General features: G+C 36.3%; 1 protein-coding gene across 1 annotated transcript in view; it reads left to right on the forward strand.

Annotated features, from left to right (window-relative positions):
• Positions 1-10,556, forward strand: part of FAM229B (family with sequence similarity 229, member B) — a 14,252-nt gene extending 3,696 nt beyond the window's left edge. Inside the window, exons 2-4 of the mRNA XM_011935028.1 lie at positions 6,197-6,356; positions 8,151-8,289; positions 9,530-10,556. Of these exons, the coding sequence (XP_011790418.1) occupies positions 8,165-8,289; positions 9,530-9,647 (243 nt within the window). The 5' untranslated portion in view covers positions 6,197-6,356; positions 8,151-8,164 and the 3' untranslated portion in view covers positions 9,648-10,556. The remainder of the gene's footprint in view (positions 1-6,196; positions 6,357-8,150; positions 8,290-9,529) is intronic.
• Positions 10,557-16,494: the final 5,938 nt, after the last annotated feature.

Here is a 16,494-nt window from a genome sequence, read left to right on the forward strand (position 1 = left end):
TTGTCACAAATGACAGCATTTTCTTCTTTTTTAAGGCTGAATAGTATTCCATTGTGTATATATACCACATTTTCTTTATCTGTTTCTGTATTTGTTTATCTGTTGATGGATAGTTAGGTTGCTTCCATATCTTAGCTATCATGGATAATGCTGCAGTAAACATGGGAGTGCAGCTATCTTTTTGACATACTTTTTTCAGTTCCTTTGTATATATATCCAGAAGTGGGATTGCTGGATCATACAGTGATTCTATTTTTGATTGAGGAATCCATACTGTTTTCCATAATGGCTGTATTAATTTAATTCCCACCACCAGTGTTAAAAAGGCTCTCTTTTCTCCACATCCTAGCCAACATTTATCTTTTATCTTTTTGATAGCTGCCATTCTAACAGGTGTGAGGTGATAAATATCATTATGTTTTTTAATTTTCATTTCCCTAATGATTAGTGATATTGAGTATTTTTTCATATATCTGTGGGCCATTATATGTATTTTTTGAGAAATGTCTGTTCTGATTCTTTGCCCATTTTTAATTGGGCTATGTGTTTTCTTGTGAAATTGTTTGAGTTCTTTATGTATTTTGGATGTTGTCCCCTTAGCAGATGTATGGTTTATAAATATCTTTTCCTAATCTGTGAGTTGTTTCTTCATTCTATTAATTGTTTCCATTGCTGTGCAGAAGCTTTTTAGTTTGGTTAATCCCTTTTGTCTACTTTCGTTTTTGTTCCTGTGCTTTTCGGGTCGTATCCAAGAAATCATTGCCCAAACTAATGTTGTGGAGAATTTTTTTCCTGTTTTCTCCTAGTAGTTTTAGTTTCAGGTCTTACATTTGAGTCTTGAACTAATTTTGGTTGATTTTTATTTATGATGTGAGATACATTTCTGGTTTTTGTGGTAGAGACAAAGCTCAGGAGGGTCTTGCACTAGCAATTAATGGTTGCTTATAATTCACTGACTAAAACTAATCACATGGGCTCCAAGTAATCATAAGGTGGCCAGGAATTTCAATTTCTGGAAAAGAGAAAGCCAGAAATATTTGATAAACACTTGTGTGTACTGCACAAGCATTCTCAGACATTACATCAGAATACAGCATCTGTGGTAGGCATCCTCTAAGATGGCACCCGGTGATCTCTGTCTCCTGTTCGTGTGTAAGCCCCTCTCCTGGAGGGTAGGCTAGACCTAATGGCACCTTTCTAATGAATAGAGTCCAAGCACAACCCAATGGCCACATTGAGTTGAGGCAACAGAGTTAGAAATTTTGGACGATCAGACAGCTACAATTTGCAGGGCAGAATGCCAAAGAGGAGAGAGTATGCAAAAAGAAAACTCTGTAAATCTTTAGGGAGTTCCTCATGAGCCTAAACTGAGTGCTGATCCTTGCATGAATTCATGGAAACTAAGTAACACTGAGGAAAGAACCGTTGGAAATAAGCGGGCAGAACAATTCCTAGGGTTCACATAGGGCTAATACTAATTCACATTCCCTGTATCTTGAGTGGAGAAACCTTGAAATAGCTGGAACATTGAGTTGAATACTCAGAAAGGTAGCTCAGTAGTGGAGAAAAATTAGCCCTAGATGAAAAGCTGTTGTGATCTAGCCTAAGAGAGCATGAAACCAAGCCTCCAAAGAACCAGGCTGTTTCCAAATAACTGTGTCCCAGACCAAAACTTAAAAATACTTAGAGGAATAAAAATAAAATTGTTTAGCAATGTAAAATCACAATGCCTGGCACTCAAGTCAAAAATTGCCAGATATGCAAAGATGAGTCCCATAATGAGGTGAAAAATTAGTTAAAAACAGAACAAGAAATGGCACAAATGAAAGAATTAGTAAACATAACAATTACATAAAATTAAAAGAACATTAAAGCAGTATATGTTCAGAATGACAGAAGGAAGCCCAGGCTGATTGGGAAGGGACAAAGAAATATAAAAAAGAGATCCCAGTTAGACTTCTAGAGATGAAAAGTGTAACTAACATCTAAGGTGAAAAATGGATGGAATAAAGAGCAGATTAGACATTAGGCAAAAGAAAAGATTAGCAAACTTAAAGATGTAGCAATGGAAACTGTGCAAAATAAAACAGAAAACAAAAAGGTTTTTTATAAAAGGAGAACTAGTGAACTGTGGGACAACTTTCAACAGTGTAACATACATGTAATTGGCATGGCAGAGGAGGGAACAAAAAAAATCTGAAGAAACAAAGGCTAAAAAATGTTCAAATGTGATAAGCATTATGAACCCACAGATCCAAGAAGCTCGGTGAATCTTAGGCACAAGAAACAGAAAGAAAACTACAACAAGTACATTATAATCAAATTGCTTAGTATCAGTGATAAAAAGCAAATATTAAAGCCAGCCAGAGAAAAAAGACATATTACATATAGAGGAACAAAGATAAAAAAAATCAACAGACTTCTTGTTGGGAACAATGCAAGCCAGAAAATAGTGGACCCAAATCTTTAAAGTACTTAAAGGAAACAAAACTGACAATTGAGAATTCTATACCCAGTTAAAATATTGTTCCACAATGAATATGAAAAAAAGAGATATAAAAGCTAAATTAATTAATCAGCAACAGACAAGCACTGTTAAATGAAAACATTCAGGCAAAGGGAAAATTATATTGTATGAAAATCTGGACCTACTCAAAGGGATAAAGAGCACTGAAAACGATAAATATGTAGATGAATATAAAAGACTTCTCTTGTTTTAAAGACAATTGCTTAAAGGAAAATGTATAACAATGTGTATGGGTTTGTACTATAGATAGAATTAAAATATGACAACAAAATTATATGTAGTGGGAGGGGAAATGGACTATACTTTTATACGGTTCTTCTAGTGTATGTGAGGTGGTATAATTTGTCTATAAATTATACACATATTCAAAATACCTGAACTAAAAACTGGAGAATAGAAAGGAGAAGTAAATAAAATTACAATTATTGTTGGAGATTTTACACCCTTATTTCAATAGTTGATAAACCAGGTATATAGAAAATCAGTAAGAATGTGGAAGACTTGAACAATTCTGTCAATCAACAAATTACTTACATAGAACACTGAAGCCAACTATAGCAGCGTATACATTCAAGTACATGTGGAACGTTTGCCAAAGCAGTTTATATTCTGGCTATAAAAACAACTCTAAATAAATTTAAAAGAATTCAAGTTGTACAAAGAATGTTCTCTGACAAAAACGGAACCAACCAAATTAGAAATCAGTAACAGAAGAGTAGAATATTCCTAAATATTGGAAAATATTTATATAGAACACTGAAGCCAACTATAGCAGCATATACATTCAAGTATGTGTGCAACATTTACCAAGGCAGTTTACATTCTGGCTATAAACAAGTCTAAGTAAATTTAAAAGGATTCAAGTCATACAAAGAATGTCCTCTAACAAAAATGGAACCTAATTATAAATCAGTAACAGAAAAGTAGAATGTTCCTAAATATTGGAAAATTAAACAATATAATTGTAAATAACCCATAGGCCAAAGAAAAAAAAAAGAAAAATTTTAACTGAAGGAAATGAAAATGCAAAATTAAAAAATTTGTGGAATGCAGCTAAAGGAGTACTTTGATGGAAATGTATAGAATTAAATGTTTACATTAGAAAAGAAGAAAGCACTAAAATCAATGACCTAAGCTTCTACTTTAAGAAATTAGAAAAAGAAAAGCAAATTAAGCCCAAAGTACACAGAAGAAAAGAAATAATAAAGATTGGAGTGGAAATCAAGTAAATGGTAAATAGAAAATAGAGAAAAATCAATGAAACCTAAATATGTGTCCTGAGAAATTAAAATTATTTGATGGGCTTCCTTGTTCATAAGACAAAGGCTAAAATTTTAACTTGAGTTTTTGCTCCTGCATGATTTGGTCTGTACTTATGTCTCGGACACTATTTTCTGTTTTCCGTGCTTTGGTTAGGCTGGCCTTTCAGATTTTTTATTGTCTTTACTGGCATGACCTTTGCACATGCTGTTTTCCTCTGTTTGCCCCTCCTCAACTGTGCCGATGTTTTTGTCTCCCCCTCATTGCCACCTAATTAATGCCCACTCATCTTTTAGATTTAGATTAAATATCCTAGACCAAAACAAATCCTATCGTAACCTAGAAACTCTACCACAACAGGAACTGTGTTTGCTTTAGCTTAACCTTTTATCTTTAACACCTAACACATGCCTGACTCATGGTGGATTCTCAGCAAATATTCGTTAAATGAATTAATGAAGTCCATGGGTCTTTTTTTCTGAGAACATGACAAATTCAAATATCACTCATTTTCTGCATCTCATGAATTTTAATATCTTGAGAATTGAAAGACTATTGCTCTTGAGCTTATGATACTTAAGGGGATATTTGGATACTTCCCCATCTTTTTATTCACCATTTGTATTGCTCTGTTTATCTATTGCTTTATGAAAATATGCTGGAGACTCAAGTTCCTTTTGTGTTCTGATGTGTCATTCTAATGTTGTAAAGTTTCATCATTAAGGCTAACGTTTGATTTGTTTCATTGTATCGCCCATTCTAAAGAAGATTGGTATGCCAAATGGACTAGTTAAAATGGTAAATTACAGAATTTTAAGAATATCCCACTTACAGATATTTTACTTCATATATATCGGTTATTAAAAAGTGAAATCAGTGTCTTAATACTCTGATTTCAAGAATGACACAAAAATATGTAGGAAGTAGTGCTGATTGAATTCTTGTGTCCCAGTCATTGGCTTTATACATGTTAAATTGTTTTTAATTCCTCACAACAACTCTATAAGGTAGGAATTGATACCATTTTACAGACAAACTTTTAGTGATTTGCTTAAAATCTCAGAGCTAACATTGTGTCAAAATTCAAACCTGGCTGGGCACAGTGGGTAGCACTTTGGGAGGGCAAGGTGGCTGGATCACTTGAGCCCAGGAATTTGAGACCAGCCTGGGCCACATGGTAAAACCCTGTCTCTACAAAAAAGTACAAAATTAGCTGGGCATGGTGGTTTGCACCTGTAGTCCCAGCTACTTGAGATGCTGAGGTGGGAGGATTGCTTGAGCCCAGGAGGTTGAGCCATGATCATGCCACTGCACTCCAGCTGGGGTGACAGGGCAAGACCCTGTCTCAAAGAAAAAAAAAGAAAAAAAATCAAACCTAATTCTGTTGCTGAAACCCATCATTTTCCCACTGCTACCACTTCTCAAACATGTAAACTATTATTTTTTTTGCCATCCTAAGTACTAAATATTTAGGTCCTGATGATACCTTAGCTAACAATGGCCAGCAATTATTTGTTTGTGTGACTGTGACACCATCAGTTTTCCAAGCTAAAATGGTGATCAACTTATTCACAGATAGTACCCTAGTAAGAAAAAGAAGGTAGAGGTAAGATTGTATCCAACATCAAGTTAATTCTTATGTAAAATGCCAGTGTTCTATAACATGAGTCATATGAAAACACAACAGTGGTAAGAATGCTCACTAACATTTAATGGTTTAGTCATCAGATATGAAAACTGAAAAACTGCTTAGCTGAAGAGTTATGTTCTGGTATAAGGGTTAAACTAAACATTACTGAGTAGAGCAGCTGTTCATGAGGTAAGCTATTGATTTAGAAGCCAAGAATGAGTTGGGAGAGGGAAAACAGTTAGAGAAATCAGCAGAGAAGCAGCCCAGGGCCCAGGGAACAGAATAATGAGGACAGTACAAGGTGTATTCTTCCTTTCACAATTGTAATTCTTCCAGCCATTTGGGAATTTGAAGACTCTCTTGAGGAAACAGGGGAAAAAAGAAAAAAAAAAAAAAAGATTAATCCAGACATTAGAGAGAGGGTGTGAAGAATCCCATGTAAGAGTTACAGAGAAATTTGTAAAGGTACAATTTGGGTTTGAGGATATTGGAGTGGGATGAGGATATAGATAGATTGTATTTATTTGGGATATTATAAGAGAAGGTCTAGGAGAGAAGGAGAATGAGGGAAACAGGATATAAAATGAGAAGAATCTCAATTCTGATTTTGTACAGATGGGTTAGACTGTAGGTCCCCATTCATGGATGAAAATACTAATATTGTGAGGAAATAAGGCAGTAAAAACAAGAATGAAACCCTCCAAAAAGCTTTACGGAAAATTTTTAGCTAAGCCTCAGTTTGTTGTTGGAGCTATGCATTGAGATGTTTGATTCTTTAGCAGGTAGGAAACTATGTGAAAGAATCTCCTGATGTCATAATTTCCGGGTGTCACTGGAACATTTGATCATCATTCCTTTGGCAGTTCCAGCCTTCTATGGAAGGCCAGTAGAAAGCATTGATTTATTCACCTCTACAGGAATCAGACTCAGGCTCTTTTGGTAAGTCTGTTTATCCTTGATCAAATTAGCTAAATGTTAATACCTGATAGACAGGTAGTTATACTAAACCACAGAGTTTACTATGGTTTTACTAAATCATCATTGAGCAAAACACTTTTTTTTCTTGATATTGACACACAGTCTACAAAAGTTATTGTATTAAAATTCTTAAACCTTAATTTGATTTTATTATTACCACCAATAAACATTTACTTTTAGGCATAGAATACTATACTAAGTGTAAAAAATAGTTGCGCCATTTAAATTTTTTCCTATCCTTTGTGTACAAATAGTTGAATACATGCAAATTATTTCAAGATAAAGCTAACCAAGCACTGTTCTAGGTATTAAGTATTCAGTGATGACAAAGACAGACTTGGAATTAAGGGGGGGGGATATTAAACATTTACAAAACATGAGGATAGTGTTTCTCAACAGTGGGCAGCTTTGCCTCTCTCTCCCACCAGGGACATTTGACAATGTCTATAGACATTTTGTACTGTCACAACTTTGGGAGAGGGGTACTATTTGCATCCAGTGGGTGAAGGCTTTGAATGCTGCAAAACACCCTGCAGTGCGCAGGGCGGTATCCTCCCTCCCCAACTAAGAACCGTCTGATCGCAGCTGTGAATAGTGTCATGACTGAGAAACCCTGAGTTAGAAGGATAACTGTTACCAAGCAGAAATAAAGGTTGCTGTGAAAATGTAGATAATGGGGCTTATAAAAGTAAGTTATAGAGTAAGTAAAATGTAAATTCAGGCTTGGTGGATTGCATTGGCCATAGTGAATGAAGGGTGGGAGCAATGGGGTAGGGAAGAGTTCCAAGGTAGGCAGTAAGGAGTTCATTTATATATGTTTGTGTGTGTAAATCATATCTATTTCATAATAAATTTCATATATCGGGTATACTTGCAGACATTTCTATGCATTTACCAATGCTCAGTAGTACCTGCTGAATAGTAATAGTTAACATTTACTGAGCACTTACTGTGTGTTAGGCACTGCACTTTACATGTATTACCTTACTTAATCCTCACTATTATCCTAGAAGTAGAAAATATTATCACCAATGTACCCTTGAGAAATATAGGTAAGTACCTTGACTAAGATCACATAGTTGGGAAGGGCCAGAGCCAGGGACTATACTGTGACTATAGAGAAGCAGGGGGAAAATGAATAATCACCTGGAACAGAAGGATTAGCTGAAGATATTTCAGTGAATGTGAAACTGTGCTCCAAAGGAAGAGAAGAGCATAGATAGGTAGAGAGGTGCTTGTTGATTGCAACAACCATTTAAAGGCAAACTGAATTTTGTTTTCACACAGCAGAAATGGTCTTCAGTTATGTTAACCATAGGGTACATTTTCCTTGCCTTGCTTGGTGGCTATTTTGTATTTTTTGCAAGACTTAAAATTGTACATAAGGGATGGTTGTGAAATACAGTAATTTTTAACACTTTTTTAGCTATTTAAAATAGAATAACATTCAGAATGTTTCTATACGTCTATAACAAAATAGTAATATTAAAAATTCCAAGGCCAGGCACATTGTGTCCACCTGTAGTTCCAGTTACTCAGGAGGCTGAGGCAGGAGGATCGCTTAAGCCCAGCGTTTCAAAATTATAGTGCCCTGTGATTGCCCTTGTGAATAACCACTGTACTCCAGCCTGGGCGACATAGTGAGACTCTGACTCTTTAAAACATTCCATACAAGTCTTTGAAGACAATCTATCTCCACCTCCAACATTTAAATTTTCTAATCTAGGTTTTCAATATTTTAACTTTCTAATCTAGGTTTTCAGTGAATTATGCCTTTTCGATTTGGAACCCAGCCAAGGAGGTTTCCAGTGGAAGGAGGAGACTCTTCAATTGGACTGGAACCGGGGCTGAGCTCCAGTGCTGCCTGTAATGGGAAGGAGATGTCGCCAACCAGGTAAAGTCTTCTATCCTCACAAGTGAGGAAATACGTACTGGCTATCATCAATACAACCTTCAGCTGATATTCAGTATTAGCAAGAAAAAACCCTCAGCAATTCAAAAATATTGTTGTTTCTAAATTAGTATGAACAGAACCCAGGTTTCCTTAGTATGGAGTCTGTATTTTGTATTTCTGTAAGTCTTGATGATAGACCAATTCATTCTCTCTCTTTCTGGTACATTTTTAGCTATTAACAAAAAACCCACAATTACCTTGGCACCAACCTAATAGATTGTTGATAGCTTCACGATTAGATAATATTCAATTAAACAAACAAACCTTCAGTGCTAGTATGTGTAGGGCACCATGCTAGGCATAAGGCTAAAAATATGAAAGAGACTTAGACCTCAGATTCAGTGTCACTTTGGCTTTGACTAGTGTCACTTTGGCTGTGCTGTGACCTTTGGCAGAAAGAGTGATATAGAGTATGAAGATTCTGTGAGACAAAGAATTTTTGCAGAATGATTAGTTTCACTTCTGTGATGTTTACTATAGCAAAACTTTAGATACTACATTGTTAGATTCTCATGGCTTCGAAATTTTGGGAACACAGATTTAAGTTTAACAGGGTGTAGGTACTTAAAAATTGGAGTTAGTCAAGGATGAAATAGGCTACTTTGGGAAGTAGGGAGCTCCCGGTCTTTAGAAATGTGCAAGGCTGAATGACTATTTGGTGGGAATGTTGGAAAGGAAATTCATATACTAGATGTATTTTTGGACTAGGTGTCATTTAAGGGCCATTTCAAATCTGAGATTCTATCAACATTTGAACCGTATGTGGAATACTATGTTCAGTTTTATATTTTGCCACAAACATTCTTGTTTTGAAATCACTCAACTGAGGCGATTTAGGGTACATATGCACATGAATTGCCACGGTATTATCTCTTTGTAACTATGCACTTTTGTTTTGCCATTTAGCCATCATTGTATACCTTTCAAAATGAACATCTGGAGGATTATCTTTGAATATATGAATTTCCTGTGATTAAATGTATGTCAGAGGCCACAATTTCTTTGTTATAGTAGTCTAAAATGGGTGCCTCATCAGCATCACCATGTTGTACTCATTTTATGACATTCAGAGATTTCAAAGTGCTTTAAAACAGTTATATATACAATCAAACTTTGGTGCCCTGAAAAAAAATTTCCTCTTTTTAATATCTAACTACATGTCATCTGCTTTTTTATTCAGGCAACTCCGGAGGTGCCCTGGAAGTCATTGCCTGACAATAACTGATGTTCCTATCACTGTCTATGCAACAATGAGAAAGCCACCTGCACAAAGCAGCAAGGAAATGCATCCTAAATAGCACCATTAAGTCTTTTGTCAAGGTCTGACTAGGTCAAGGGTAATGGACCAGTATCATCTGCTGATCTGGTAAACAAATAAAAGTGGTGGCACCTTTAGATGATGACAACAGTTGAACTATTTACTTTTAGTAAGACAGACAGAAATGTCAGTAAAGCACACGTAGTATTAGGCTATCAGTTGTGTCTGATACATAAGACAGAATAATATTTCACAATTAGAAAGTACCTTAGAGATCATCTTGCTCACGGCAGATCATTAACATCAATAATTAAAGATGAAGCTTAATCTACTTCGGTCATCAGTCAGGTGGGGCTTATTCTAAATACTTAATGTGTCTTGGGCTCATTTCCTTGTTCATATTTGGGTTGCTACTTGGCTAAATCCTTTCACCTTAGTACTCCAAGCCAGTTTCCTGGCTTGATATTATTAGATAATGCTCTGCTCAGGAATAATTATGTTGGATGAGAAATGGAGCCCTGGTGTTGTGTGTTTTGGAAGAGTATTCAAGATCAAAGAAAGTTCTTAGTCCATGGTTAATCTGCAAGGCATTTAAACTACTTCCATAGAGGAGCCCAGATTGTTGGTTAAATGTATTGATAATGAAGTCAAAGCTATGGTTCTAACCCCGATTTTTCCAAGAAAAATGATGTCCGGTTATCACATTGTATCCCAAGTGCTAACCAGTTATCTTGATAAATTGTTTTTAGTAGGTTTTGAGAAACCTTATGTGGATTTTTTAATTTGGTTAGATGTAGGATCACTTTTGAGGTTGAGGCCAGCTCTCTATGTTCTCTTTTTCTTCTTGTAGTAGTCCCCAGAAACTCAACGTGGTTTCCTTTTCTCTCGGTGGCTGTCAGCATCCATCTAATGAAATTGTAGTCTCCAAAAGACTGACTTTAGGATCAGATACAATTTTCACCAGTGTTTTTTGTCTACCTTGCTGCTTCTGAAAATATACATGTAAGCCTTTAAAAATGAGAAGTTTATTAACTTATAATTAAATAGACATAGATGCATATGTGTTACATTAGGTGAAAAAGAAAAACTGCCAGGGAGTTATAAGATGAAAAACTCTCAGAGCTCACACCAAGCTGAGAGATGTTTGAATGCCAACTAGTTAAAATGGAAAGAGCTTGAACATGTGGGGCATTGAGTAGAGACTCAGAAAAGTCATACTTTCATGGGAGATCCAAGCTGGAGCTAGACTAAAGGCTCATGTCTACCAACTTTAAGAAAGCTTAAAAATAATCCTTGAGAGACTCAAGATGATTTCTAAGTAACCTCATTTTGTCTGCCAAATAAAATGGAATATTCCTTAAAGGAAGAAAACAAAATTGAGGCAGGAAATTGCCTGAGGCTGGAGAAAGAATGACAGGAGAAAGTAGTGATGAAAAATTCCTCAGAGGGCTGGGCTTGGTGGCTCACACCTGTAATCCTGGCACTTTGGGAGGCCAAGGCAGATGGGTCATCTGAGGTCAGGCATTTGAGGCCAGCCTGGCCAACATGGTGAAACCCCAACTCTACTAAAAATACAAAAATTAGCCGGGTATGATGGCAGGTGCCTGTAATCCCAGCTACTTGGGAGACTGAGGCAGGAAAATTGCTTGAACCCGAGAGGTGGAGGTTGCAGTGAGCTGAGATTGCACCACTGTGCTCCAGCCTAAGCACCAGAATGAGACTTCATCTCAAAAAAAAAAAAAAAAAAAAAAAAAGAAAAATTCCTCAGAGCTCATACAAGGCTGGGAAGAATGTGTGTTTCAACAATAGTGGTGGATCTTTTAATATAGTACATGGATCATTCAGTAGAGTCTTCAGCAAGATATTGCCAAAGTAGGGTTAGGGTTAGGTTATGGAGATGGGAATGGACTGAAGACTACTCAGAGTTTAAGAGCAACATTTGAAAGAATCAAACTGATTTCAAGTAACTTAACTGCATCCAAGGGGAGACAACCCCTCAGAATAAAAATAAAAACTACAATAAAATTCAGCACCAAAAGTGTAACATTCACAGTGATTAACATCTAATAAAAAATTACCAGGCATGCCAAAAAAAAAAAAAAAAAAAGGAAAAGGCAATCCACAGTCAGGAGACTCTTTAGTCGGTGGTAGCAGACTGAGAATGACAGATGACAGCGTTAGTAAATGATATGACTTGGCTCTGTGTCCCAACCCAAATCTCATGTTGAATTGTAACCCCCAGTACTGGGGGAGGGACCTGGTCGGAAGTGATTGGATTACGGTGAACACCCATATGGATGTGAATATGGCGTATTCTTCATGGATATGGAGAACACCCCTTGGTGTTCTCATGATAGTGAGTGAATTCTTACGAGATCTGGTTGTTTAAAAGTGTGTAGCACTTCCCCCTTTTCCCTCTGTCTCTCCTGCTCCACCATGGTAAGGTTTGATTGCTTCCCTTTGCCTTCTGCTATGACTGTAAGTTTCCTGAGGTCTCCTAGACATGCTTCCTGTTAAGCCTGTGGAACTGAGTCATTTAAACCTCTTTTCTTCCTAAATTACCCAGTCTCAGGTAGTTCTTTATAGCAGTGTGAAAATGGACACATACAGTAGACAAGCTACTATAAATATCATTCAAGAAGTAGATGAAAGCATAATGAAGAAATAAATGGAAGGTATAAAAATAACCCAGACAGAACTTTTAGAGAAGAAAAATACAATATCTGAAGTAATAATATACACTGAATATGATTAAGAGATTAGATACTGGAGAAGAAAATATTAATGAACTAGAAGACATAGCTATATAAATTATCCAATGTCAAGTACAAAGAAAAAAGCAATTAAGAAAAGCGTATACGTTTTGCGTTTCATTATCAAGCAGTCTAATATATATGTAAGTGGCTTCTCAGAAGAAGGGAAGGGAATAGAAAAATATTTGAGGAAATATTTTTCCCCAAATTTGATGAAAACTATAAACTCACAGATCCAAGTACCTTAACCAACCCTAAGGAGAAGAAACATGAAAACAAAACAATGACATGTCCTAATTAAATTGAAGAGAAAAATCTTAACACTTGATAGTAAATGACACAAGCATTCAGAGAAACAAAAATAAGAATGAGAGTACACTTTTCATCAGAAGATATGAAGGCAAAAAGGCAATGGAGCAATATCTTTAAAGTATCTTTCAAAAATGAAGGTGAAGTAAAGACTTTTCAGTCAAACAAATGCTGAGAGAATTCATTACTAACAGATCTTCACTATAAAAAATGTTCAAGGAAGTTTTTCAGGCAGAAAGAAAATGGTACTAGATGGAAATTTGGATCTTTAGAAAGAAAGAACACAAGACAAGGAAAATATGGGAATAAATATATAGGCTTTAAAAAATTTTAAACACTAATAGGTAACTGTTTAAGGCAAACTATGGCAATGGTATTTCATGTAAAAGTATAATGTATAATACTAGCAAAAAAATAAAGGAGGAGGAAAACAGAAGTTTACTTTTGTAATTGTTAGACTATTTGTGAAATGACACAATGGTATTTGACAATAGACTGTGATGAAGTAAATTAAACTTGAGTTATCTCTAAAACCTAACAAACAGAATTAGAGCTAATACAGTAACACTAACTATTGTATAGTGGAGAGTAAATGGAATAAATATTACTCATTTAATTCTAAAGAAGACAGGAAAAGAGGAAAGAAGTAACAAAGATAATATATTTAAATCATATCATATTGATATTTGCATTAATTACAGAAGGTCTAAATTTCAGTTAAAAGGCAGAGATTGTCAGATTGGCTAGAAAAGAAGATGCAACTATAAGCTGTCTACATGAACCCACCTTAAATACTAAGACTCAGATAAATTAAAAGTATAAAAGGATAGAAATAGATATGCTATGCAGACATTAATCTGAAGAAAGCTGGAGTAGCTATGTTAATAATAGACAAGAAGATTTCAGAGCAAAGAATTTACAGAGGTAAAGAGAGACAATTCATAATCATAAAGGAGTCAAGACATCAAGAGTACCTAACACTCTTAAATGTTTATGCCAGACCTTCAAAGTACATGAAGCAAAAATGGATGCAACTGAAAGGAGAAATAACTCCACATTTGTTGTTCAGGATTTCAGCTGGTAGAACAAGTAAACAGAATCAGTAGGGATGTAGAGGACATGACAATCGATATAGAATGCTTTACCTAGGAACAGCAGAATACTGTATATTCTTTTCGACTGCACATGGAAAATTTACCAAGTAGAATATATTGTAGGCCACAAAACAAGTTTCAATAAATTGAAAAGTATTCAAAGTATGGAAGGGTATGCAAAGTGTGTCTTACAGTAGAATTAAATTATAAATTAATAGCAGAAAGATACCCAGAGAATCTCAAAATATTGGAATACTAAGTGATATACTTCTGAATAACCCATGAATAAAAGAAGAAATGACTGAATAAATTAGAAAGTACTTTGAACTGAATGAAAATGAAAACACAGCATATCAAAATGCATGGGTAGCGCTAAGAGAGAATTAAGGCAATAAATTCTTGCATTAGAAAAGAAGAAACATCTCAAGGCAATGATCTAAGCTTCTACCTTAAGAAAACAGAAAAAATGAGCAAACTAAATCCAAAATAAGCAGAAAGAAAGAAGTAATAAAGATAAGAGAAGGAACAATGATATAAGAGCAGATAAATAATAGAGAAAATCAATAGAACCAAAAGCTGGTTCTTAAAAAAGATCAATAAAATTGATAAGCCTCTGGGTGGAATTATCAGGATAAAAAAGAAGACACAAATTATCAAATCAGGAATGATAATAGGGGCATCACTACAGATTTAAAGGCATTAAAAGGATAAATAGAGTTTTTCAGCAGTATGAATTATTTAGTCTTCCAAGGCCTTTACCCTGAATAAATTGCCTTCCCACATGTCTTACATTTCCAGGTGTAAGCTTTCTGTAAGGGAATATTACAAATAGGTCCTAGGGCAACTTGGTGACACCATGCTTTCATAACCTTCCACCTGACTGACATCAGCTCATTAATCAACAGTCTTTAGACATGATCATTTGACAACAAGTTCTGCTGAGGCTGCTGATTTAGCTGTCTGTTTGTAAACTGTGGTCTGGCTGGGCTGGTGAGGGACTCAAGCCTGAGCAGCCACCATCGCTACACTTGAGGAGTTCCTTGAGAGATTCAACTGTTTCTTGTGGCTGCTAGGGTCAGGCTACATTCCACTTGTGTTTCTGCCTTTCCGTCTCATGCTTTGGCAGATCCTCAGGCTTTCATGCCTAATCTCATCTACTTTCTGCCCACCTCATCCTACCCTCTAGTAGTCTTCTCTGGGAATGGTGTCCTTGGGTGCTGTGACGTTTAGAAACTGAGTGGTCCTATTCATGGTAGCCAAACTTCTTACCTATTCTTCAGGACTTGAAAGGTTATCAGAGACCTGAGAGAGTGCTTTTTGTCTCTCTGAGGACTGTACCATTATTCCCTCAGGCTTCTCCCTGCACCCTCAGGCAAACGAGATTGATTTCTGGGGCTCAGTGGAACTCAGAGAAGTCACTGTCCGTTTTTTCCTTTTCTCAGACTTCCAGGAAATTTACAAGTCAAGTGATTGCCTTAGGAAGTTAGGTGAGGGGATAACTTTATGGAAACTAGGCTTCCTTTAAATTCACTCATTATGAGCATATACTTACCTGCCAGACACTGGTCTCAGCTCTTACAACATATCAGTGAATAACACAGATGAAAATTCGTGGCACTCACATTTTGGACAAGGGCTTGTTCAGTTGGCTTTCTGTACTGTATATAGACTCTGTGTGTGCATGTGCTGCAGGTTTGTGTGTGTGGTGTTGGGGGCATCATGGTGTTGCAGTGCCAGTTGTGCTGAAATGGCTTCTCTCACCCAGTCCTAAAGAAGAAGGGATTGGCCCCTAGAAACCTGCTGCCCTCTTGATTTTCTCAGTGAGGCCCTGCCAGCTCACTACTTCATGGTACCTCTCTGGCTCTGGTCAGCTGGAAGGCAGATAGTCTTTGGAGGCAGGGAAGCAAGGTGACAATCATGCTGCCCCTGGAGGCAGGCAGTCTTGTTTCGACTACTGGCTTCTTGGTCCAGCTGAATGACAGTGGACAAGTTATCTGAGCTGCAAATATTACCTCAAAGGATTAGTGGAATGAACAAATAAAATAATCAACTTTAGCTTATCATGGTGGCTGGCACTTAGTAAGTCCTCTATGAACAGACGTTAGCTATGTTCATCGATATCTTCAACATTATCATTATTTGTATATTTCAGACAGAAGGGTAGCAGGGGATATAGGTAGGTATTGACATATGTACCAATATGTAATATATGTAATCATTTCAAGGTAATATTGTTTTATTCCCCTTGGTAATTTCCTCAGAATATTTTATATCCTCTCCCCTCAAAAGTTACTCCCTTTATGTATTGTTAATTCTGTTGATATCAGGGCCTATTTTCTCTTTTTCTGTCTTCTGAGTTGAGTTTTTCAGATATAATTCTTTTATTTCATTTCTACATATTAATATTCTACCAGCTATTCAAGCCCATTTTTTCTAGGCTTTATTAATGTAGCTACTTGGAAAAAAGATTATAACATTTTAGAAATAAGACTAGTTGTGTTGCCGGTAATGTGGGGAACACACTTTGTTTTTGAGACAGGATCTCACTCTCTTGCCCAGGCTGGAGTGCAGTGGTGCAGTCAGCAGTCATAGCTTACTGCAGCCTTGAACTCCTGAGCTTAAGCACTCCTCCGATCTCAGCCTCCCAAGGAGCTGGGACTACAGGTGTGTGCCCATGTACAAATTTTTCTGTAGAGATGGGATCTCATTGTGTTGCCCAGGCTAGGAGCAA

The sequence above is a fragment of the Colobus angolensis genome, unplaced genomic scaffold (assembly GCF_000951035.1).
Source record: "Colobus angolensis palliatus isolate OR3802 unplaced genomic scaffold, Cang.pa_1.0 Scaffold14, whole genome shotgun sequence".
NCBI lineage: Eukaryota > Metazoa > Chordata > Mammalia > Primates > Cercopithecidae > Colobus > Colobus angolensis.